Raw genomic sequence first — 26930 nt, forward strand, 5'->3', positions numbered from 1 at the left:
GCTTAGGTGTGGGGTGGGCTCCAAGCCTTTGGGGGTCACCTGCCCACCACCCAGATAGGGGAGAGTGTGAACCACAAGTTCCCAGCCATATGCTGCTCTCACCTCTTCAGCAGCTTGAAAACACACACAAAAAACAGTGTTGAGTGCGGACTCACCAAGGCCACACAGGGCTCCTGCTCTGCAGAAGCCCTTTCTCTAGGCTGGACTGTCTGATGGTTCTTGGTAAACCTGTGGAACTCTATGCTTAAACATACACACACACACACACACACACACACACACACACACACACATGCACACACACACTCCTAGACTCCTAGACTTTTGCTTCTGGAAGAGTGACAAAGTGTAAAAACAAAAGATGGAGTTCACATCAGCTCTCCCACTCACAGTGTAACCTGGGCAAGGCTCCCAAATTTTCTGGGCCTCAATCAACTCATCTGCAAAATGGAAACGGCAATATCTGCCTCAGTCAAAGGTTACCCTCACCAAAGTTCCAACAATGTGTCAGTTTGTAAAACCAGGAGACAGGTCCCAGTGGAAAAGAAACTTCAAGTGTTGCTTCTTAAAATAAGGTTGTTTATGACTTTTTCTACAGCAGTGGAGCAGCTGAGTCTGAGGGTGGAAGGAAATGTCACATGTTAGCCGGAGCCTCACAGCCCTCGCTCTCCCCTGCGCCACGCCCGGCCTTGCTGGCCGCCATGTTGGCCATGGACTTCCCGGCTGGTCCCCAGTGACTCACTCTCTCCCCAGATCTGCTATAGCTGCCTCACCTCATCATATAGGCCTCACTCAAATGCTGCCTCCCCAGGAAAGGGGCTAAGGCAGCAGCTCAGAGACACCCCTTCCCCATGATATCCTCCAGTTTTATTCTCTTAATTACACTGAATTCTATCTAGATTTACCGCAGCATTTATCTGAGCTTTTCTTCTGTTTCTCTCTCTCCTGCTAAATTGTCATCACCATATCCCCAATGCCTGGCCCATAAGAGATAGCCATTGAATGACTGGCTGACTGATAAAAACTCTCTCTTACTGTGACTGTGGCTCCCAAACAGACTCTTCAAAGAACGTGGAAACTGGGCCCGCCTTGCTCACCACTGCAGCCCAGCTCCTGGCCCAGGTCACACCGGGCAGGCCCTTCACAAAGGCCAAGTGAAAGAATAAATGGCTAGTGTCACTGTCCCTCCCCATGCTAGTCAGCAGACTGGCCTACACAGGACCCTGTGTTGTTGAAGAAAGATCAAACCAGTGGCTGAGGGCAGGGTGTGCTAATTTTAATGTACTATTCCTAGCTAATTGGAAATGTCTCAGGATTCCCTTCCCCAAAGTTTCAATGAGAAGCTTGTAAACTCTTTCTGTTTTGTGCAGAGGCTGTGGGAAGAGCGTGCCCTTTCCAGAGGCCTAACCCTCCACCCAAATGTTCAGTGCCTTTTCATCCTGCTGTGTAGACTCCGAGTTATCCAGCCATTCATTCTGTAAACGCTTAGTGAGAACTCACCACGTGCCAGGTGCTGGGACACAAGGACAAAGGGGACAGCCTAGCTCCTGCAGGTGGGGAGAAATGGAGCAACCCAGGAGGACTCCCAGCTGTACCTACACCATCTCAAGGGTGCAAAAGTAGCACACGCAAGAACACATAGCTCCTAGTACAATACCCTGGCTGAGGGACTGACCTCGGGCAGTGCTCCCTCAAAACTCACAAGTCAATCCTGAGGCCCCGCGGGATGCCCAGGAAAAACAAGTGGAGTAAAGTAGCCCTTTCCAAACTGGGCCCCCAACACTGGCACCGAGGCCACAGGGACTAAGCATCTGTTTCCTTGGTGCTGGAGCTGATAAGAACAATCTTCAGGTCCCTCAGGCCTGACCCAGTCAAGACTTGAAGCCTGACCCCTGCTCTGCCTGGAACTGTATTTCCTAACAACCCATTCCTGTGGCTCTGAGACGTCACTGCTAGCCCACTTGTACCTCCTTCCTTACATAACCCTGTACCCACGACCACTCCAGCAGCCTCCTCCTGGCCACGCATCCCAAACAGCTCACTTCTGGCCAGCGTTGGGTTGACGATATGATCAGCTGGGAAGCTTGTAAAACACACACATGCACACACTGCAAAACCCCTAATTTGATAGGTGAGAGACAGCTGAAATCTATGTTCTTCACACTCTCCCTGATGGATGCTGATGCCTAGGCAAGTGTGTGAAGTGACCATTTCCAGGGCTCTCGAAAGCTAAGGGAACCAGCAGGAATGAGCCAACCCAGAGGCAGCCAATCAGAGGGCCTGTACCTGAGACGCAATTATGCCCACCAGCGATTCTCAAGATTTTAAACCAAGACCTGAGACAATAACGTGCCAGCTAACAGTGAGGTGGAAGCCGTCAGGGTGCAGGAAGGGTGGGGTTGGGGCCAAGGTGAACTAACGGCAAGGGGCACCCAAATTGCGAGGGAATTTAAAAATACAAGAGAGGTCGAGAATAGTTGGGCGGGGCCTCCATGGGGTAGATAAGCACTTGAGGCAGCAATGAGGTGCCTGAGCGCACTCCTGTTACCAGCCCCACCCTAGTCCTCATGCAGCCTTAGGCTCAACCCCTTTACTGAGGCTATTTGGATCTCCCTGGTTCTGGATTTCCAAAGGAGCCCTGAAAGCCTCCAGGTGAGCTCTGGGAGTGGCCCTTGACTGTGACTCTGGCCCCTCCCGCCAGAAGCGGCCACTCTTAGGGAGAAGAATGTGCCTTTTCTAGCAAAGCTCAGACATCAAGCAGAGAGCTGTCTGTCGTCTACCTCACTAAACACCAGAAGCATCCCACTCTCATCCTGGGACATCCGCATTTTAAGGAAGAAACAGAAAATAAGGCAAGATCTGGAACATGGCTGTGGCTCCAAACGGATCAACTCAAATGCTTCCAGTTAAATGATTCTAAGCCAGGATGACAAAGTCTTTGCTGGCAGCTCTGGCCTCTTGGCTCCCCAATGGGGTCACCAGCCTTGGAAGTGGGAAAGATGAGGGGCAGCAGGTGCCCCATCAAGTGTGCTCCCTGTGACGGGACAGCCTGTGCTCATCGGAGCTCCCAGCAGTCGGGTCACAAAGTGGGGCTTGCAGCTCTATTTATAGAAGCGACCGCCAGGAGGATAAAGAAGTGGGGAGAACCAGATGGCAGTATTTTCCAAGCTCACGCTGTCTCGGCTTAATTTCATCCCAAGCAAATAAATCATTAAGGAGGCACCGAGTCCTGGAAGATCTGATGAAGAAGGGCTATTAAATGGCACAGGCTTAACTTGAATTATGGAAAGCTGCAGACAAGCAGCCTTATTAGTGTCTGGGCTAGGGCCGTAACTCACGCTAACTACCCCTTTGCCTCAACCAAGGGACAAGACTGGAGGATCAGCTGGCTTTCTGACCATAGGCAAACAAATGCTGCCGCCTGTCTAGTGGGCCATTTGCTCTCCCAATCATTTAAACATCCTCTTGCAAATTTGCTTATTCTATTCATGGCTTTCCCAAGCAGCACCCACTCAGAGTCAGCACCAATTCCAATCATCAGGGGTGAGAATGCATGCAGCTTAGCAGTACTGTATTTAAGAGTGTTTAAATGCTGTGGCAGTGGGAACTACAGTTGGCAGCTTCAGTAAACCCTTCTGCCAAACATACTAAAAGCTAAGGCTCAGGACCACCCACAAAGCCACGGAGCACTCACTGTGACCCTTGTAGTGTGGAGGTTAGCGGTGTGGACGCTAGAGTTTGAGGCCTGGATTCAAATCTGTGGGTGGCTGCCTCCCAAGCATGTGCCATGAGCGGGCTCCTCGTCACCATCAGCCTCAGTCTCCTCGAGTGTGAAGTGGGAGGACAGTATCTTCTCCTCATCCATGGGGATTAAATGAGCGAATATGCAGAGGGTGCTTAGTAGCATTGTACAAAGCCATGGAGGTTTCAATAAGATGATGCACAAGCAGCGCTGAGCATGTCTGGCCTTTTGTAAGCGCTCAATCAATGACTGTTTAACAAAGAGCTGTTTCTATTTGCGGTAATCCCTTCCCAAACAAAGTGGCTCTCATGGGAAATTCATGGATAATAGTGTGGATTTACTTGTGTTGACCTTGCTGGCAACTGTGAGAATTTGGGTTCCAGAACACATAAACTGAGTCATGCGGTGGTTGAGGAAGATGAGAACGAGAAAAAGTGGGGCTGGATAGGAAAGGGAGGGGATGCAGAAGGTAATTGTTCTCGCATCAGACAGGCAAGAGGGGCGGTGGTCAGGGCCAGACTAGGCAGCACTGGGCCTTGTTGAAGCCGAGAAAGTGGGCCATTTCCAAAGAGGTTAGCACAGACAAAGCCATGGAGGAGTAAGCAGATTAGCTTGGCTGTAAGATCAGAATGTGTTTAGGCAGTGGATGGTGGGAGGAGGGGACGTGTCAGGCAGGTGGGAGCCTTTCCCTGTGCCCTGCCCTCAACAGGCAGCACCATGAGCATCACCCAGGAGCTTGTCAGAAATGCGGAATCTGGGGCCCCAGCCAGCCCTCTTAAATCAGAATCTGCATTTAACAAGAGACCCCAGCTGACTTGAAGGCACATTAAGGTTTGAGAAGAACTGCTGACAATAAGTCTATAAGGTGAGCCCCATTATCATAACCACTTTACAGGTATGAGAAGTTAGGAAACTTATGCCCGGGTCATCCAGGTAGTAAATGGAAGAGATCAGTTAGTTATCTCTGGTCTCTGACATGCTGAACACCACCGTTCTATGGTCTGAGCTGGGGTAGGGATGTGGTCTTGGACATATGACAGGCACTGAGAAGTCAAGGAAGTTCATGCATACATGTGTGTGGAGCTGGGGGAACACCGATCTAAATTCTGTCCAAGCTCCAAGGCCACTCCCTAGGAAGCCCTGCAGGCCCCTCTACCCCAACCCGTCATTCTTCTCCTAAACTCCAATGTCCTCCGTCATCTGTGTTGGGTTTCCTCAAGACAGACTCATCAGCTGCATTGAATTCTCACTCTTCTGTTTGTGGCAAGGTGCATTTCAAGGGGGATCGGAGGCCTAGGTTTAAATTAGCAGGTGACTTTGGGAAAGTCCTCCCAGCTCTCTGGTCCATTTAGCTCACACCTATAAAATGGGGGTCTTGCCCTGGCTACTGGACAGCATCTGTTCCAGCCCCAGTGCCTGGGGTCTGCCTTTACCCTCCTTTCAGGCCCTGAAAAGCGGAATCCAGCAACCTTTCCCCACACTTCTCTTTCCTCTAAAGGTTCAGTAGCGGCTAGCCCACAGCCAGGCCTAGCAACATCTGTTTGGAGGCAGATGCTGGCCTTCAGTCCCACCGCCTCAGCAGTTTATCCCCACTAAATAGACAAATGAATATAGCTGGGAGGGTCACCGCCTGTTTGGACATCCTTGCAAGTCACCACCGGGAGCTACAAAATACTCGAACCGGTCATTTAGCTGGGAACCTTTAAAACTGCTCTTAGGGAAGGTTAAACACTCCCAGCTCATTTGTTACAATCTCACGGTGGCCTTTGAACCTCAGATGGCATTTCCATCATGAATCATAAAGAGAAGAGTCAAAAACTTCCCCAAACCAGTGTATTCTCTGATGTGCCGTCCCTCAAATCTCACAGTATGGACCCGAATTTGATAACAATAATTATTTCCACATTTAATAACACTTAAGTAATTTTACCAATCTATGAAAGCTATAAAAGTCATTACTGGAAATTTCTAAACCTATCTTTTTCAGTACCTACTAGGTGCCAGGCACTAGCCTAGTCACTTCCTATGTATTATCCAGGAACCTGATGCCTCATGGCAAAGTAAATTTCTATTACTATTACAAATGAGAGAACCGAAGCTCAGGGGTGAAGTAATTCGCTTGGGGTCACAGCTAATTAGCAACCAACTCAAGACTGAGTTCAGGGCTAGGAGACCCCTGAGCCCCAGCTCTTCCCATGACATCACGCTGTGGCCCTCAAGGGAAGGATGGTGGTAGCATATTGTTTCCAGTGTCCTCTCTCCATACTCATTCTGACCGGGCCTGGGGTTCAAAGCCTCCTTCCTGCAGGCAGGACTTCCTAGATTGAAACTACTCAAGATTGTGTTAACTGTGGGGGGGGGGGGGGTGGGAAAAACTTCAAATCAGGGCCAAGGTGTCTAAGCGAACCCCTTTTTTCAGCTAAAAATCTGTTCCTTTCTCTGGAAAACAGAAGATAGAGCCCAGTTTCTGAAATTTAAGATCCTGAGTTGAATCGATGGGCCCACCTTGCAGCCTCCACTTGACCTGGGTGTGAGGACAGATGTGCTATACATGGCACACAATGAGAGGTAGGATGGGTCATTCAGGGGTCGGGCTTTCAAGGTGGTGGCAGCTGATAGCCAGGCCCCCTCTACTCAAGCCAGTTGTGACTCAGGTCCTGCTGCAGTGCAGAAAAGAACAGCTATGCAGGTCGTGGGAGACCAGAACATTAATGTGCATTTACTGAGCAACTACTATCTACTCTGTTCCAAGGGGTGCTATGGGGGATAGTAGAGAAAGCAAAGATGTAGTCACCACCTCAAAGAGCTACCATTTTCAGCAGTAGTAGCTGCAGCAATAATAGAACAGCAAAACACACTTAGTATAGACCTGCTCTGTGCAAGTCAGGGGTCCAGGGGTGTGACTGTGCTAACATACAACCTATGTGAGGGCTGACTGGATTACACAGCTTGAAAGGATCTTAGTCTGAAAGGATCTTAGTCCAATAGTGTGTTCGAAGCCTCTTTAATAGCAAATTAATACAATTTACTGTATTTTAAACTAGAAACTAAATCATTCACAAGCATTCATTCAGTGCCCAAGATAAGCTTGGCACCAGGCATGCTACAATTGGTAATGCCGGATAAGCACAGTAATGTCAACAGTTCCCTTCCACCAGGCATCTACTGTGAGCCACAGGCTGGACCATCCTTCATTTCTGCATCAGTTCTAACACAGCGACTCTGCGATGTACACATAATTATTTCCACTGCATAGATGGGAAAACTAAAGTCTGAGGAAGCGAATTAGCCAGGATGGGGGCAGAAACAGGATTCAAATCAGGATCAAAAGTTCTCTGAGATTGGAAATTGTTTAAATTGCAAAAAATAAGGGATGAAATGATTAAATTATGATACAGCCATATTATGGAAACCCGTGCAGCTGTTAATAAAGTATGAGGCAACTCTATACTAAATAATCACAAAGATATATCAAGGGGGAAAATCAGATGCAGACCACTGTTTGCAGTATGATCACATTTTTGTAAAACTTCTCTGACATAAAATTCTGGAAGGGCACATGAAATTCTGCTAACAGTGGCTGCCAGCAGGGAGAGGAGCTGGGGAGCTTTGGGGTGGGGGTATTTCACTGGATACCCTTTGGTAGCATTTACATTTGCTGCCACGTGCAGTTAACCTTTGAAAAGTAAATGCATCCATATTTTAAAGTCCCTGCTCTGTCCACTTCCCCATGCATGCCTTCTGGATCACCCTCTGTGCACTGAGGAACTTCATAATCACCTGCAGAAAGAAGGCTCACCCATGTGCTTGGGGCGAACCGGGTGTGCATGTGGGTGGGAGAACTCAGCACTGAATTGAGGGTGCAGGGGCCAGGGGAACAGAGCCCTGGGATGAAGGCTGGGGGTGAGCTGAAGTCAGGGCAGAATGACAGAGCAGAGGTGAACGGGGACCGGGCCTGGACCTGGGTCAGGAGGGAAGAGGAGCTGAGTCCAGATGTCAGCAAGGCTGTGAGGATCGCGCCACCTGGGAGACACGTGGGAGTTGAGCAGAAAGGTCATGAGTTCAGCACAGGCCGAGAGGACAGCTCTGGCAAGGGGATGGTGTCCTTGTAGTCATCCTGGTAGAAAACTCTCTCTGGCCTTCATCAATACCAGAAACCTTGGCTGGCCGCCAGTCTCCTCTGCTGAGCCATTGCGCCAATAAATACATGTTGGCAGATCAATTAAACCATCTAGGAACTACGTCTGCAAATACAATTTCTCCAGCTTGATGTAGGCAGACAAGCCCTCTCTGAAAGGATCGAGATCCTGTGGTTCTCACTCTCCACTCCTCAAGAAGGTGAGCCCAGGACGCCGACACCTGCTCTGTGGAGTCAGGCCCTGCTGGGTGGGCAGTGGAGGCAGAGCTGGCCCAGGCAGCAGGGGGCAGGCAGGGCACAGGGGCAGTTATGATCTGGGTTTAAGCACAGCTCTGCTACTTGCCAGTCGTGTGGCCAAATTCTTCACCTTCCCAAGATTCAGTTTCCTCATCTATAAAATGTGAATAATAACAGTCACATTGCCTCAAGGTTTGTTGCTTGGACCAAAAAAAAAAATAGAGCAAAATGAGTAAAACACCTGGCCTGGGGCACAGAACATGGGTGGTATCTCTAGAAAGTATAATTATTATGACCCCCAAATGAAAGCTACTTGGGACTCCAAGCCTTCTTGTCTATGTCTGTGGCTCCTCTCCATTTCCTGGGTCTCTTAAAGCACCACTCACCACCCAAGAACTCCAAGACAGGAGAAAAAGTGGGCGTGTCAGCCTTCCTGGCAGCCAGCATGGAGGAGGAGTCAGGAGCCTGAGCCCGGGAGCAATTCCAGAAACGAGCCCAGAGCAGATTCCAAAGGCCTGGCCCACCCCAGGGGCCTAACCTCACAGTGGTTGGGACATTTTCAGTGACATTATCCTGTTAGCAACCAAAGCATGCCTGATTCACAGCCCCTGCTGGGGCTGTCTTTACGCAACTAGCTTTTTGAACACCCTGCAGAGCTTTGTGCTGAGCCAAGAGCTTTGAGGGCTGGAGAAGAAGTCTGTGGGAGGAGAAAAATGACGGGGACAGCAAACATCTCAGGGCCTCACCAAACTCACAGCTGAAGGAGAGGGTCCCACGCTGTCCTGCACCTGGTAGTAGAGCAGCCTCTCCTGCCCATTCTCTTCCCTCCTTGCCTGCTGCAAATGTCTCCACAAGAGGCCCACTGCACCAGTCTGCCTCAGTGCGAATCCTGATTTCCCTAGTTATAAGCTGTGTGACCTTGAGCAACTTACTCAAGCTCTCTGTGCCCCAATTTCTTCATTGTAAAATGAAGATGATAATATAGGCATCCGTTCAAAGTTGTTACAAAGATTAAGTGACTTAGGATTTGTGAAGTGCTTGGACTAAAGCCCAGCACAGATTAAGTACTATGTAAGTACTAGTTTTTAGTGGCGTTATTGCTGTTGTAATTATTTGGGCCCTGGACCCCATCATCTGGAGACAGCTTGCCCACTTGTCTGACCCCGGTTCTATGCTTCTCAGCTCACTCAGGTGGTTGAGACCCTGAGCATCCCACAGCTCTTTGCAGTAAACCCGGAGATGCTGAGCGGTTTCACTCCATGGCAGAGCTGAAGAAACACATCTGTAATAGAAAAATGCACTCCCAGGAGCTCTTGCTCTCAACAAACTCATGCTTCGGAGTTAAATGTGGTTAGCCCTTTCTGAGTCTTGCTTTTACAGTCATAAAATTTTAAAAATAGAGAAAATGATATCCATTAACTTATTTCTGTCACATTAGAGGAGAAACCCCTATGAAAGCAATTTTTGTTTTAACCCATAGGTGAACCTCAGGACTTGGAGCAGCTCACCTAGTTAATTGACGCAGTGAGCACTAATTGCTGCATGTCTGTACCATGCTGGCAAGCTATATCACGCCCATTTTACAAAGGAGAACAATGAGATTCAGAGAAAGGAGTAATCATTGTCCACGGCCTCCTGGCGAGTGCCGGGGTCTGTGCTGTGCCATGGGCAGAGTTGTGGCCCCATGATCATTTGTGAAAGCAACCCCAGAGAGCGGCCCCACCTTTCTGCTCCTGAGCCTGTCTCTAACTGTGGTCTCCTGCATCCCAGTAGGGTCTGAGTTTGGGGACCTGCCATCATTCCACAACCAATGTTGTCAGACATCTTCTCAGGTATAGAACCCATCTTGGGTTACCTTCCCTGCCCAGAGGCTCCCCAGGGTCAAACCTTCCCAGTGCCCAGAAATCCACTGGTACAAAGGGGTCCCCAACCCCTGGGCTACTAACTGGTACCAGTCTGTCACTTGTTAGGAACCAGGTCACACAGCAGGAGGTGAGTGGCAGGGTGAGCAAATGAAGCTTCATCTGTATTTGCAGACACTCCCCAGCACTAGCATCACTGCCTCAGCTCCACCTTAGATCATCAGGCATTAGATTCTCATAGGAGCACCAGTCCCTGGTGCCAAAAAGGTTGAGGACCGCTGCACTGGTGGGCTTCAGCACAAGTTACCAGGTACAGGCATCACACAGTCCCTTCCCAACCAGCCATCGTCGGACTGTACTGCAGCCTATCCTATGGCCCACCCAGTGGTCAGGGCTTGTCTCACTGACCATGGGCCTTTAGAAGCCCAGAAAAGTTGAGCTCCCCATTTCTGCAGTCATACTCTGCCTGAGATAGAGAACATTACTCCTATCTGGACAATAGGCCAGTGCCATAGCAGAAAACCAATCCTGTTGCAGAATGCGAGATGACACAGGTTAGACATTCTGGCCTCCCTTTGACTCCCAGACAGGCATTCCAGCTTCAGCCAACCTGAAAAATCACTGCCAATGGGAAGGAGGATGGAACACTCCAAATCTTAGTCTCCTCAAGTTTCTCTGGCTACCTGAAGGATCCAAAAGCTCACAATGCCCCAAACACAACTGTCTTTTCCCAAACACAACTGTCTTTCCCACCCAGACCCCCACCTCCAGCAGTGCACCAAGGAGGCCACCATGGCTTCATTGCTCCTGATCCTATCATGCGTGAGGAGCCACTGGCTGCAACCTTGTCAGCACCTTAGCTTTGTACCTGAAAAAAACCAAGCAACAGATAACACCCAAGTGTGAGTCAATATCCAAGAGGAGGCTCACCTTGGGATCCCAACTTTTGGCTCACGTAGCCCCTACTGGGTTTCAACATCAGCCTTTAATCCCAGCTACCATATTAGTGGTGCCACTACACAAGATCTCACGGTAGCCATGAAAGAGACCTAATACTGTCCCATTTTACAGATGAGTAAAATGAGTCATAAGGCGTTAGAATGACTCATCGAAGACACAGAGTCATGGAGTGTTGGGCATAAAGTTGGACATGAGGCCCATCAGACACCAGAGCTTTGGCACACCAAGCCTACCCTTCCAGCACAGTGATCAATTCTGGCCAGTAAACTTTCCAATCCCAAATTGTTGGTGTTGGTTTTCTCAGCCCTGGGGTTTGCCTGGTCACCATGTCTCTGAGGGATGCAGACACTTTCCACAAGGAACTGGGAGGACACTAAACTAGCCTTCTCAGGACACGCTGAGAACCAGTCAATCACAGAAAAGAGAATGACACCATGCCATTCAATGGCAATCTCAGTCCGACAACCATAAAAATAAAATATGAGCAAGAATGTCACCAATTATACCAGAAAGGTGAGCATACCCACCACTGTCTGTTGGCCTGCCACCCTTGAAAACAGTCAACCCACCCTGTGCTCGAGAGCAAGTGTAAATCCTACTTGAGTAAAATCTTGTTCTGGATTTCTTTTCTGGGGTGTTACTCTCGGTCCCTCAACTGAAGGGGGAAGCGTGGGAAAGGAGTGGGCTTCAGAAGCTGACAGACCTGGGCTGAGCCCATTCTGGCTCTCTGTAGCTCCGCCCTTCAGTTGTCTCATCTCTAGAATGGGGCAATTATATCTCTCATTTAAAATGAAGAAACTGGAATTCTGGCTCTAAGTACCCGCCCCTGTGAGCTTCGTCAGGGGTGCGACAGGACATCTGTATGTGATTCCTCAAGGTCCCACTCATCGTCTCGGCTTAGGTGGCCACGTGCGCCTCTGTCCAGAGACCACTCTGCCTCCTCAAGGGACTCCCTCCTAAAACCACTAACCATTTTTGTTACTATGATTTTCAAGCTGCCTCACTGGATGACTATGTATATACTAAATGAGAGGAGGCTTTAGAGTTGTCAGGGGTGGAATCCAGCAGCCTGTGGACTTGTCCGTCGCCTACAAGGGTGTCTTGTTGGCCCACATGGCCCATAATTGACGGCAGCTGCCAACTTTAAAACTGGGATAGTTCACCAAATCTAGATTTCTGGGTCCTCTTGGAAAAATGAGAAAATTCTACAACTTGTAGCTCTTATTCCCATGAGACAATGATCAGCTAGAGAGGAGAGGTAGCTGCCCTCTTTGACAGTTCACCAGGAAAAGCTAGAATTTGGGTTCCAGCCCTGAATACAGTAGGTGGTCAATGAACAATGGTTATTATTATTACTTATTATTTATCAGTAACTCCAGTGCATTTGAGTACAAGGAATGTACCTTCTACTTGCCACTGCCTTTCTGAGGTGAGCATGAGGTTAAGCACACAGGAGACATCCTATGGCATAACCCTTACACAGACTGAAAGATTCACAATTAGTATCAACACCTAGCCCTTACTAGGTGCCAGGCACTGTTCTAAGCACGTCACATACATTATTATTTTATTTATTCCTCACAATAACCCCGACCAAGACTACTAACACTGTACCACTTTTGAAGATTGGGGAACTGAGGCACAGCCCAAGATCACTTAGCCAGCTAAGGAGGGTTAAGAATAAAACACAAGAGCATGGCCTCGGAGTCCACGTTCTAATCACATTCTCACATAGCAGGACTGTCCCAAGCGCTGATGGAGGGCGGGGCCTCACCTGCATCCTGCCTCCTTCCCTAGCTCAACTTTTCTAGACACAGGCAGGCTCTGAAACCCTCTTCGCCCCTGCTACCCACTCCCAACTGTCTGCACTTACGGTCAAGGCCGTTGATGTAGCGCATGGTGACTTCACAGTGGCCCCATACAGCACTCACTACTGGGTACAGCTTCTTGCCCTTGAGACCACGGAATGCCACGCCCAGGTACTGGCCGTCCACAACGAAGCTGAGCGTACCCTCGTCCATGTCCAGCACCACAAGCAGCGAGTCCGGGAGCGCGAAGGCCTCCTCGGGCCCCAAGAATGCCGGGTAGGCTACTCCAGGCCGGTTCTTGCCGTCGTGATAGAGGCGACTGCGGCCCAGGTCCCAGCCCCACGACTCGGCGTCACTGCCCACTAGCGCTGTGTAGCCTACTGAGTGCAGGGGTGCCCGAGCTGTGGCCACACCCACTACGGCGTGAGTACCCCGCTGCCGAGCTGGCCAGTGGATCTGCCAGGCATGCAGGCCGCGGGCATGGCCCACCTTGCCGCGAATACCGTCAGTGCTCTGGGCCACCGGGTGCCGATGGAAGGTGAGCCGGTCATCATCCTTGACGAAGACATTGAGCGAGCGGTCCTCGGGGTTCCACGCGTGCCGTAGCTGCACAGCCAGCCCGGCCTCTGGCATGTCCAGCAGCTGGTCCAGCCGTGCCGGCCGCCCTAGCTCTGCTCCCCGTAGCTCCCGCTTGGCCGGACGCAGCGCAGGCTCTCGAACCTCCACCGACTTGAGGCTCCCGGAGAGCTTCTGGCCCATGCTTCACTGCCTGGAGGGGGCCACCGCCGCAGGCCACCGCTACCTTGTGGGAGCTGCCACTTCCCGCAGCCAGGGATGGACCAGGAGCCTAGGAACCAGGCTTCCAGATGGTGCACCTCCACAGCCTCTACTGGGCTGGGGCAGGGGCCCAAGCTCCTGAAAGGAAGCAAAGGGCATGGGTTATAATAGTAGCATTGACAGCCATTTATGCCCATGCTTTGGCTGAGCCCTTTGTATGCATTAATAATAATGATTAATTAATATGGTAATATCTGGCACTTAGTACTTGCTATACACCAGAAACTGTTCTAAATGATTTACTTTTATTAGCACATTTAATCCCTTAGTCTTCCCTATAAGACATGTACATTATTATCCCCACTTTATAGATGAGAAAACTAAAAAGCAGAGAGAGGGTTAGTAATTAAAGTCCCACAGCTAATAAGGGGCTGAGCCGAAATTCAAACCAAGGCCATCTGGCTTCAAAGTCTGTGTTCTGTACTTAGAGCAATTCTAGGCAACTTTATTTTAGAAATATGAACTGAACCCAGAGAAGTTAAGTGACTTGCCCAAGATCACAGAACCTGGAGAAGAACCCAAGTACATTTGATCCCAGGAGACAAATTCTGTGTCAAGGCTGGGTGGACACAGTTTTCCAAGACAAAGGGGCTGAAGACATATAAGGTGTGACCCATTGTTTCCCTTCCCTGGCTTCCCTGGGGAGCTTAAAGAGAATCTAAAGAGCAGTCAGGGTTGAGAAGCAAGACAGAGTGAGGATCCAGCAAAGTCACCCAGGGACATGGGCACCACCAACACAACCATCTGAGGCAACTGTCTGAGGATGCGATGGGGTCTCCGCGGGAGGGTGAGCAAGAAGCAGGGGGATCAGGGAGCTAGTGTTCAGGGTCTAGAATCAAATAGAACTGCATCCAAACTCCTCTCCCCATCTCTTAGCTATGTGTCCACAAGAAGGTCTCTCAGCCTCTCCAAGACTCCAGTTTCCTTATCTGTAAAATGGGGATAAAATGTCTCCCTCCAGGAGAAGTGGGAATCAGAGACAATAATAATGAAAGGCTGGCCTGAGACTGCAGAAAGGTTTTCCTCTCTGGCTCTATTCCCTAGGTATCACAAATGAACCCCTTCCCATTGGAGGGGCAAGCTCTTTCTTTGGGTGTAGAAACACCGATAACAACATTAACTCTGCCATCATTCAACAGGAGGAGACCAATCAGAACCCAGGGTGCTTGCATGGGCCTTGGGGCAGGCGGTGATGGAGAGCTGAGCCCTGCAGCACATCCGGAGTAGAGGCAGGTGCATTCCCCAACCTGGCCTGAGTGCTGCTGGGCTCAGAACAACTTCCCCGGAGACAGACCAGGAGACTGGCAATTTTCATTCCATGTTGTGTGGCCATGACCTCCCACTCAAACAGTGGCAAACGTCCAACCAAAGTGCAGGTAGAGAGGAAAAGAACCCTGCTGCCACACAGCACCAGCGGGAATACTGTGGATTTCTTTTTTAACTCTTCTACTTTACTCTTACCTCCCATTGTCTTTCCTTCCTATGTCAGACCCCAGCTTCAGCTCATGCTAACTCTACCGATAGCTCTGGCTAATGTTTAATCTGGAGGAATACCAGAACACATAAGCAGAATAAAGCTATGTCTTTTCATATCCCAAATCACCCAAAATAAAGGAGAAAGAGAAAAAGAAATGCAAATTCTATCTTCAGCAAAACTAGAACACATTTGTAACCCGAACCACAACTAATCAGGAGAGCCTGCCAAAAACAGTAAAGGGCTGCCAAAAGCAGTGACGATCAAATGGGGTGTGAGAAAGCACCTACAGAAGACACCTGTGGCTGAAGATCTGAGATATAGCTGGAAGATTTCTCTTAGCTGGCACTCACTAAAGGGAAAACCCTATGATTCCTAATAAAGAACAATGGGAACAAGGTACATGGTCTGGCAGTGGGAGCTACCTCTGACACCTAGGTCACCTAGGGATATGCACATGGACACAAGACAACCATCTGAGGCCTGGACCGAGGGAAGCCTTTAGCTGCAGATCTCTGCTGTCTGGGTAGCAGCTAAAAGAAATCACTGTGAACAAAGTTACCATGAACCCGAGAGCCATCCTAATACTTCCTGGAATCTCCTCTGCATTCATCCCCTGCAAATGCTGATCTGAGAAGGTTCACCTCTTTCAAAGAGGCACCAGCATACGATAGTGTCAACGATGCTAGAGGAGAAATAAAGGAAGAAAAGAAAAAATATATATATGGAAATCAAGAAAATTCACCTGAAAAAAAGCTGTCACAAAGCAGATAAAAATAGTGACCAAATTTGTAAACTCATTTTGTAATCATTTATTTCAGAGGGAGACAACTAGTACAGGTTAAAAAAAAAAAAGTAATACATTTTATGCAGTTATAAAGTCTCCAGAAGAACTAATAATAAAATACAAACCTTCCAATTGTCAGAAGAAATACAGCACAAGATAAAACAGAAACATACCATGAAAGATTTTATTTTAAGAAGCAATTGAAACAAAAGACAAGAACAAAATATAACATGAAAACTAAGACCAAAGTACTAGCTATGTTAATGAATGGCCACAGAAAATTACTAAAAAGAAAAGATTCCAGGACTGGGAAACCAGACAAAATCCCCAACAGTATGCTTCCCTTAAGAGATATCTCCAAAGCGACGTAACTCGACAATTTTGAAAATGAAAGAAGGGCAAATATATACCTGGTAAGTGCTACTTCAAACTAAACAGGCACTATAACCTTAATATTAGGCAAGTAAAGTTAAATTCAGGGCAAACAACTTTAAATGAGACAAGAACACTTTAGAATAATAAAGAACAGGTTCCACCATCGAAGATCTAACACACCAAATCAGAGCACCAAAATTCAGAGCAAAAGCTGCAGGAAACACAAGGCAGGACAGGCAGATGCACAGTAAAGGCAAGTGATCTTAATTCACTTCTTTTAGCTCATGACAGATCGATGGACAAAATTAGGTAAATACACAGAAAAAAACAAAAGTGCATAATAAAGAGTTTTAACTGATGTATATTAAAAATATTCCCCAATATTAGGCCACAAATAAAACCTTACCCAAAAAAGCAGAAATGATACAGAATATGATAACATAGAAAAAAAAACAAAACTAGAAATTAATCATAAAATATGGATCACAAAACCCTACTACTTGGATGTTTTAAAACTTCTTTTAAACAACTCATATCAAAAGAGAGATCTATTTAACAACTGCAGACTATCTAGAAAATAAGAATAACAAAAAAACATTTCATGTATTAGAACCTGTGGGGTCCCACTAAAGTGGAGTTTAGAAGATATCATGACTGTCGTACTTATACTAGTAAATAAAAATGAATGAAAATACACAAATTAAGCATAATAAAATAGAAAAATAATAGACTTAATCAAAAAATCTGAGAGCTGGTTCTTTGGGGAAAAAATACCACCAAAACAACAATAATAATAAAAAAACACACAATAAAACATATAAACCATAATTCAATCATATATATTATATTTTCTATTATATTGTTATTGTACTATTATCTATAATATTACTCTGTCATGTTGATAGTATGTACCGTTGATAGAATATAATGAAATAATACATTATTTCTGTGGTCTTTCTCTCCCAAACCTGTAACTCCAGTCTAATCATGAGAAAAACATAGAACAAATTTCAACAAAATACCTGACCAGTACTCCTCCAAACTATCGAGGCTATTAAAAACAAGTCTGAGAAGCTGTCATAGCTGAGAGGAGCCTAAGGAGACAAAACTACTAAATGTAATGTGGTACCCTGGATGGGATCCTGGAACAGAAAAGGACATTAGGCAAAAACTAAGGAAATCTGAATGAAATATGGCTTTTAGTTAATAACAATAATCAATATTAGTTCATTAGATGTGATAAATGCACCATACTAATGTAAGATGTTAATAATACAGGAAACTGGGTGTGAGCATACAGAACTCTGTACCATCTGCTTAGTTTTTCTATAAGTCTAAAACTATTCTAAAAAATAAAATCTATTACTTAGAAAACATTAAATCAATTAAAAATTTTTTAAATATAGAAAAAATAGACAAAAACTAAAAATCACCTTGTATCTCATTAACCAGATTTAAACATTGTTAGCATTTGGATGTATTTCATTTTATTTGTTTTTTTGTCTATAAAATATTAGTGAATTTTCTTTTTTAATATTGGTATCATGGGCCTTTATTCAAGTTATCTCACCTAAAATTTAATAATTAACATTTTCACATATTACTAAATATATTTTAAATCCATGACTTCAATGACTAAATAAAAAACAAACAAAAAATAAAAGCAATCTAATCTAATCATTTCAAAGAAAGGGGCAGAAGACACAAATATGTAAAATAAGAAATAAAAAATGAGAAATAACCAAATGGCATAGCAAAAGACACTCATGCAAGAAGTTAGACTTGTTTGTTGTTTTAATATGCAACACAAACAATAAATATGACAAACTACTACAAATGAGTAAGACCAACCCAAATACAAAATGAGAAAGGATAGAACAAACAGTTCACACGAAAAGAAAAACAAAAAACTTTGCAAAGATGCTCTTTCTACTAAATGCATAATAAAAGAAATAAGTCAGAACTGCTATTTCGGTTTATCGTGAAATGCCATTTCGGTGTATCAGATTAGTGAAGATCAAAGAGTTGGATAACACCTTCTTGGAGAAGCACACAGGCTCATACACTGCAGAACCAAAGGTAAAATGGTGTAACCTCGGTGGATGGCAAATTTGCACTCTCTCTCGGAGTTACAAATGCACATACCCTTAGACCTAACAAGTCTACTTCTAGTATTTAATCAGATATGCTCTCAAATGTGCAAAATTACATATGTGTGTATATACATGTATATCTGTAATATGTATCATGTATTTATTATATAACATAATATGTAAAAAGTGTATATATGTCGTTATATATGTTGTACATATACAGGTATGCAGCATTGTTTGTCATAGCAAAACATTGGGAGAAACCCAAACCAAAGAAAGACAGGACAAAATTTTTTTCTAAGAAGTTCTGCTTTCATTGCACTGAAGATTATAAATGATAATAAGACTGTAAATGACAGTGAATTCATATAATGGAACACTATGCCATTGTAGAAAATAATGTCCTGATATGGAAGATCCAACAGATAGATCAAGCCAGACAAACAAGGCACTATGTCTAGTAGACTACCGTTACTGTGGAGGGAGAGAGACAGGAGGAGTAGTAAGAGGGAGGAGGGAGGAAAGGGAGGAGGGGGCGAGGTATTTAACCCAAAGGGCTTCATCCAGCCCTTGAGCCTCAAATAGGTTATGAGAAATAAGCAAGATAACAAGCGAGAGGTGCAGGGCACATAGTGGGAATTCAATCACTAGAATCGACACACCCAAATGTCCTCTCTGGAAGTTCGAACCGACTGGAAAAGGGTGTCTGACTGAGAGACCCGGGCGGTTGGACTCTTGCCAATTTCGTAATTCACTGAAAAGCACCTTATGTCCTATTCTAATAGACCAAGAAACTGAGGCTCCAAGAGGAAGCAGCCTAATCGAAGTCACATAGCTGAAAGATGGCAGGGCCGGTTCCACCCTGAGCAGCCTGAACCTAAAGTCCCCACTGCATCCACTCCCCTGTGCTTTCTCATCACCAGCCTTAAGTATTTATCTGCACTCACTCTGTGCCAGGCAGCATGATGACTGCTTAATAGGAACTACAAGGCATGTGCCCCTTTATTCAAAAGAGGAAACAGGCTCCCAGTGAGAGGTTCCCAGTAAGCGGCAGGGCTGGGATGGACTCCAGGGCCACAGTAGGATAAGCCCATGTTCTCCTATCTTCATCCACACTCTTTAGAACAGAGCCTTTCCACAGCACTGACTCTAATCAGCTCTGCGTGGCCCACACAAAATATCTCTAAGAGAAATGTCTACAATCATGCCAACTTTGTTGCTGCTGTGGAAGAGCACCTGTAACAAGTCTGAAAGAGACAGCCAAGCAGCAGCCCCAGAGGAGACCTGAGCCGGGCACTGAGGGCAAGGTGCTCCCCCTCTCGGCTGCAGTCTCAGGGCCTCAAGGCCTCTCCCCTGCCAATGGCAGGCAGGGATCCAGAAGGTTGTGCACAGTTGGGGTGTGGCAAGGTGGACATATAGCAACAGGCCCTTCACCACTTTCCCCAAGACAGGGCCCAGAGTGGAGTGCTCATGTCCACTAATGGCCATCTACTGAGGAAAACAGGTGACAGAGCACAATGTAACAAAAGGGCAGGGTTTGAATTCTGTCTCTTGGACCCTGGGCAAGGACTTAACTTCTCTGAGACTCATCTGAGAATTATGCTGCTAACTCAGTGCCAACTTTGCCTGCCTTTGTAAGGATCAGGATAGACACAGCTGTAAAGTCTGGAGCGGCACAGGGCACCCAGGAGGCACCCAGGGAAGGTTAAGTGCTCCTTTAAACTATGTACATACTCCCACATTGCCATTTCTCCACCTGTATGCATCCTAAAGAAATAACCGTGGGTGTGCACTAAGATTCAGCTGCAGAAGTGAAGGACAGAGTGGTTCATAGCAGCAAAGGATAGAGATCAATGTAGATACTCAGCGATAGTGTGAATAGTCACTGGATATCCCACTTCCAGCCCAGACCCGGGCCTGCAGTGAAGCCGTTAGTCTGCCGTTGTCTCCCCTATACCCAGCTAGGACTCACTGCCTCTGCAGTACTCACCTCAGAGAAGCTCCATCTCCTATGGTCTCCTGCAACTGGTGACAGAACTACCAAATAAACAAAAGCGGGGCTAAGTAACTTGATTTTTGTCTCATGGAAACTTCCAGGGCAGTAGTCAGGATCAGGATTGAGAAAGAGAATGACCAGCTGAAGACAGGGCCAAGGCCGGAGCTGGGAGATAGGAAGTTATGAATGCAGTGTCCCAAGTCCTAAACTGGTCACAGGTCGGTCTTCATGTCTTTGTCCAGGTGAGTGGGCCCCCTGGTCCGTCCTTCCTACCTCCCCAATCCTGCCTGACAGCTCTACCTCCTCCAGGAAGTTTGCCCTCTTCTACCTGGCTTCTAGGTACCTACCTGCCCAGACCTCCGTATACCCTGAGTCAGCCAAGACTTTCTGGTCCTCCTGATCTTTTTTCTACCTTGAGGATCTTTCCTTTGATGACAGGAAGTTTTCACCTGGGCTTCCTTGCTCGCGCCACTCATAGATACGGGCACAGTGCTTTCAGGACAGGGCGGAGTACAAGTAGAGGTAGTCTGCCCATTTGTTAGATGTCACTGTGCACCCTTGCTGCTTCCAGTCCTCATTTATTTGTTCAACAACACTTAATGGATGCCTGCCACGTGTCAGGCTCTGTGCTGCTGCGAGCTAGGTACACAGTAGTAGCCATGTCAGGCTCAATCCCTGTCTTTTCTTTCCAGCCGGAGGCAGTGAATGCCTGTCACATCTCCCTTTTTGTCTCCAACACAGTACATGACACTGGGCCAGGCACACAGGAGATAGTTTAATTTCCTGATAGGAATAACATTGTTCTCAGCCCAGTTACCAGAGGGCACAATGAGCAATGCCTGAGGGTGCCTCCATCACATTCCTTCCTGAACCAAACTCAATGTCTTAGGTCATGCTTGGATGGGGATGCTTAATGACATTATCCACAAGGATTCACCCCGAGATTTCAATGATGCAAAAACTCAACTTGCCAATTGCCCTTCCCAGGACCCTGGCGGGTGTTGAAATCCTACAGGGAAATAAGGAGACATGAAGTATTGATGTCTCACTGCTTAAGAATCCTCAGAGGTTTGCGAAATGTGACACTTAGTCTCCAGGGGCCCAAGACACAAAATCCCCTTCTCTGAGGCTTGTCCAGTTGGGCTCACCCAGGTTTGCCATGCGACATGACTACCCCAGGAATGGTAATGATGGGTGAAATGCCCTCCCCTCAGTGTGGCCTTTGGCTTCAGACTTGCTGGAGTAGTGGGTAGGACTTCATTCCTTCTTTTAAGCAGCAGTAATGATGGCTCCCTGAGATCTGAAGCTACAGGAAAGTCTAAGACTGGATCACTTCTCTCTAGGGAGAGCTTAACCAATGGGGTTGGACCCAGTGACAGGTCTGAATAATGACGAGGATTGTAAAAAGCAGTGCAGTTTGATAGCATTTGAATTCCTTTAACAGACTACACACTGCTTTCAAATATATACTACAGCACTTGTAAAATGAAAAGCTGATTTAATCATACTTCCTGCCTAAGCTCCTTCAGTCTCTCCACAGCTTTCAGGATCCAATGAAGATTCCTGACCCTCACCCTAACCCTCCCCAAATCCTCCACCATGCTTCCCTGGCCCATTTTCCTCTGTGAATCCCCTCCACTTGCCTCCCCACCAACTTATCTGAATTTCTCTGCAGGCACACATAGGTCTCCATGTCCATGTACTAATGTGCTGCTGTTATAGTCCCTGCTCCTTCCCGTCACACCCCTCACATGCACACATCTGGGTAATTCATTCCCTTGTGTATCAACACCTCTGGAGGCTCCCCACCCCCTCACCCTGCTCCCAGAGCCCCTGTACCTGTCTCCACCACAGACTTATAACAAGGGCCGTGACATCTTCTTAACCAGGGGTCCTCAACCTCCGGGCCATGGATAGTTACCAGTCTGTGGCCTGTTAGAAACCAGGCTGCACAGCCGGAGGTGAGTGGCCAGCAAGCAAGCAAAGCTTCATCTGTATTTGCAGATGCACCCCAGCGCTAGCAATGCCGCCTCAGCTACACCTCAGATCATCAGGCACTAGATTCTCATAGGAGCCCTGGTTCCTGGTGCATAAAAGGTTGCGGACCACTGTTCTTAGCTGTCTCCTTCCCACCAGACAGGGAACAATATGGGTAGGGCTGGGTCTACTCACAGGAGTCTCCAGGACTCTGCATGGTTCTGGCTCAGAGAAAGTGGTGGGTGAATGTCTACGTAATGCACAAGCATGAGCAAACGAATTAAAGCAACCTGCTGCTTTAGAAAGCACTCCACTGAGGCAGGAACTGGGAGTACAAAGCTCCGTGAGCTCAGTCTTCATTCCTCAGTTTTTAACTCTGTATAGTTTGTACAATTGTGCAGAGCAATGATATTCACATGGACCTGGTTCAACTGGGATGTTTTTAAGATTTTCTTTGTACAGATATTAAGTAGAGGAACCGTTTTATTAAAAGATGTTCATTGAGAATGAACCTGCAGATGATGGGTGAAATAAAGAATCCCCTAGGTTTTATTTATCGGCGTCCATTAGCTTTTCCCCTCTATACACATGCACGGAGCTCATGCTGCAGTTGGCTGGGCAAGCCCTTTCTTCCCAAGAGCTCACAAAGAGAGCCATCTGTCCAGTTCCAGGTGGAACCGTCTCACGGCTGTCTTCCTGGAGTGTGAATCAATGAGGCTTCCCCGAGCCTCTCCTCCTGTGGGGTTTCCATGGGAATCCTCCCACGCGTGACTGAGCCAGGAGCCCCTAAGGCAGAAGCTCAGGCTGTCAGCCAGCAAGAGCAGGGGATGAGATGAAGGAGGTTTGCTGGGAGGTGACCAAGCCAGCATCCTCTGCGAGGTCATCTGAAAGAGACACACCTTTCTGGCAGACCTGATCAATGCTGTAGCTGTCCCTGTGCCCAGAGGGCTGCCTCAGGCACAGCTGGCCTCTGTGAGGTCCAGCATGGCTCAAGCTGGAACAAAGCTGGAGGACACGGGGTGGAGGAGGGTGCTGCATAATGGGACCCTATTAAACCCAGCAGAAATCCCAGCAGGTCCCTATTATGATATGCTAGGTCAAGTATGAGACACAAATAGGTTCACTTTTCTTTCAGGCATCCTGAATTTTCAGACGACCAGTTGTACCAACTGGGCAGAGTTCAGCTTGGGAGATAAACGAGGAGCTAGACATGAAGATTATTGTAACAGAGGTCCCTCTGTTAAACCCAAAGGGTCCCTGGGATCATATTTGAGATCTGGGCTGTGGGAGGGGGGACTAGAGAGGAAGAGGTGATGATGAGGGAGCAGGGAGACAGGAAGACCCAGAGAGAGAGGAGTGCCAGATGAGATGAAGCCACTTGGCCCCAGGAATCTGTCTGACCTGCATATCTCACAGTTTGTGGCTGATAGGTGAGATGTCTTTGTGGCCCAACTAGCTGTATTAAGGCCCACTTTTCTGGAGAAGGCAGGGCTCCAGGTGCACCCTAAATGACTTTTCACAGTCAGGTGGATGACTTTGGTGCAGCTCTGGGCCTTTTCTTCTGCATACACCAGCACATGAAGGTATAGGGCTCACAGCATCTTTCTGCTACCTCCTGGCTTCAGGGTCCACCTTGCCTGCCTCATGAAATGGAATGCCTCTTGGGTCACATCTTCCATTTCTGCTCCCCTCTCTCTTCACGTGTCTTCTCTTATGATTGACATTTTCAGCGCTTACAGATTCTCCCAAACTGGGTCTCCAGACCTGTTTTTCTCCTCAGCACCAGACTCACCCCTGAACAGGGATCCTTCAAATGACCTTGTAAAGCCAGCTGGCCTCTTTCTACCACCAGCCTCCCTTTGTGGGAACGCCCACCCTCTCCAGATGTCAGACACTGGGGAGCCCACTGGCGCCTCAGAAGCCATACACCCAGGGCGGAACATAGCCTCTTCCACCTCTGACGTACCAGATCCCTCTCTGTATGCTGCCTTATACCTGCTCCTCTGTCTCCGTCACTCAATGTCTTCGACTTCTCTTGCCCAGATTACTTCAAGGGTCTCCTAGTCTGTGTCCCTCAACGCACACTCCACACAGCGAAGGGGTAAATCTGACAAAGCCACCTACTTACCTTCTCTTTCAACTCTCCAGGTGGCTTCTCCATGGACAAGTTGCACCCCTTAGCTTAGCACACAAAAGTCCTCAAGACCTAATCTTGCATATTTCTCCCACGTGCCTAGTCACTCACCATGGTCCACCACAGGCCAGTAACACCAGACTCCCTGGTGTCCTGGGAGCCTTCCCAACTTCCCTTGTCTAGCTGACATTCTTTTGCCCCTACCCCATCCCTAAGTAGGCCAGGCACCCTCTGTGGCCACCCTCCATCCTCCTGCATCTTCATTCTTGTTTTCAATTCTCTTATTCTCATCGATTCCCGTGACTGTCTCCTGCACCACCTGTTGCATTTCTTGCTGGCGAAGCCAGCGCCCAACTAGCCTCAGCCTCTGTCTCCTACCAGCACCCAGCCGGCACCTGCTACCTCTGGCTGCTCTTATCAGATTGAAGAAGAAATATACACTCTATACCTCTTGTATAGTTTGTATTTTTAACATTTTTTCATAATTAAAGTACACATTTTAAACAGGGATTAAGTATTAAACTCAATATGTGAAGCAAAAATCACATGTAATCAATACTGCCTGGAAAGTCCTCCCGAAGGTCCACAAGGTTCAAGATATCTGAGGTGGATTCGCCACCCTCTTCCCACAGGGTTCAGCACAGACAACAGTTTTCCTACAGCCTTGGAACAGATCCCTATTGCTTAAGATGAGCAACAGCCAATAAACTAGTTAACTTATTTAAGGAGCATGTTTTATTAAAAATGTCGCTGTTTTAATTTTTACTGTGATCTTTTTTTTTTTTTTTTTTTTTACCAAGACTGATTATGTTCACATAAGCTAAGTGCACAGATTTACATACTTATATTTTTTAAACACCTACGAGGCAGAGACTTCTGGTAACTTTGCTCCAGGTCCCACCTCCCATTCCTCAGCACCTTGATTTTCCACGTGGAGTAGTTTGTTCTAGTGTGGGGGTGGGGTGCTGCTCAAGACGCTTCATTCTTACACCAACAGAGAAAGGACCTTTTAAGAGCCTGGCTATATGACAACAGGCCATCCAACTCAGGGAAAATTAAGAGCTTCTGTGTGGTGAATTATACTGGGTTTTCCCAACGGGGTGAGGATCTGCAGAGGCTCAAGCCTTAGTCACTTCCCAGGATAAGAGTGAAGCTCCCCCAAGGTCAGGCCTGTGTAAATGAGGAGGAGACAGTCTTAAAAGCTAGGGGAGGAGGAAAGTAGTCAAGGCAGGGAGAATAGGAAATGAAAAAGTCCCTGGAGTGTTGGAACAAAACCAAAAGTCCAGGGGTAATGAGAGAGGAAAATGGTGAGAACGGGGTGGAGGGTGCAGTAACCAGACCTGGAGGGTCCTGGGGACATCTAGATTTTACTCCATGACGCCCTGGAGGAGGTTCTAAATCAGGAGAGATTTGATCTATTTATGTTTTCAAAAGATGTTTCTCATAAATGGTTAATACTATTTGATCCAATATGAGAAAAATTGTATCTTATTATAGTTTTAACTTGCGTTTTTCTTACTGAGCGAAGCAGAGCATCTTGTCATATGCTTGAGTGTTATTTTGATTACATTCTGTGTGTGTGTGAACTGTTTACGGTCTTTGTCCGTTTTTGGTTTTTTTGCTTGCAGACTTGATTAACCTTTTATGCCTTAAAGAGATGAGCCCTTTGTGACAAGAGTGGCAATTTTCTCCCCAGTTTGTCATATGTCTTTTGGCTGTTTATGGCAATTTCATTTCCCCACAGATTTTTGTTTTATATAATTGAATTCATCAGTCTTTGAAATAAAATAGAAATACAAACTGGAGAAATATTTGAGTGGAAAGGCTGGCAAGCTGAATTTTGTTTGATGTTTCCCAAAGCTAGCTTAAATTCCTTTTATTACTACTTTTTAAGGAAGTTAAAAAACACAATGAAATCAGTCGGAGGGTATGTCTCAGAGGACTATGCCCTCATGTAAAGCATGTTTATATCATGCTACAGACACTTTGTATTTCTAACTCTATTAATCAGCAGCACTTAAAATAAATGAAGATTTTCGGGGACAAGGAGGGATTCCCCCATCAGTCTGAGTGACAGAAGCTGCAGGATTTGTTTGGAGGGTAGAGGCGCCAAGATGAGAAAATTGAGCACACTGATCTCCTCTTCCCCAGGTGCAGGGTGCAGTGACTGGCAGGGAAGAGGGTGGGCAGATCCTGAATTCTCCTTTTAACAGAGTTTCCCAGAGGCTCAGGCATAACATCTCACGTCTTCCCAATTTAGGCTCATCAGATTGCGGGGGGGGGGGGGGAGGGAGGCGGGGCAGAAGGTGGGTGGGAGGATGGGGCTCAGATTCTTAGAAAGGAGAGAAATTCCTCCTTTCACCACCCAACCTCCCCCGGGAAGAAGATGGGGAAGAGGAGGAAACTGAGCTGTGAGAGATCAGAGTACTTGCCCAAGGTCACACTGCGGGCGGTTGGTGGAGGCGGAATTTGAACTCCAGAGCTAAGAGCCCTCCGCCTCCTCGTCACAG

The 26930-nt window shown here is 47.1% G+C and overlaps 1 protein-coding gene across 1 annotated transcript in view; it reads right to left on the reverse strand.

Moving 5' to 3' along the window:
- SPSB4 (splA/ryanodine receptor domain and SOCS box containing 4) overlaps window positions 1–26930 on the reverse strand; it is a 75941-nt gene that overhangs the window by 47337 nt on the left and 1674 nt on the right. The window contains exon 2 of the mRNA XM_016141902.2: window positions 12813–13662. Within this exon, the coding sequence (XP_015997388.1) occupies window positions 12813–13506 (694 nt within the window). The 5' untranslated portion in view covers window positions 13507–13662. The remainder of the gene's footprint in view (window positions 1–12812; window positions 13663–26930) is intronic.

This window comes from Rousettus aegyptiacus, unplaced genomic scaffold (assembly GCF_014176215.1).
Source record: "Rousettus aegyptiacus isolate mRouAeg1 unplaced genomic scaffold, mRouAeg1.p scaffold_m13_p_4, whole genome shotgun sequence".
Taxonomy (NCBI): Eukaryota; Metazoa; Chordata; class Mammalia; order Chiroptera; family Pteropodidae; genus Rousettus; species Rousettus aegyptiacus.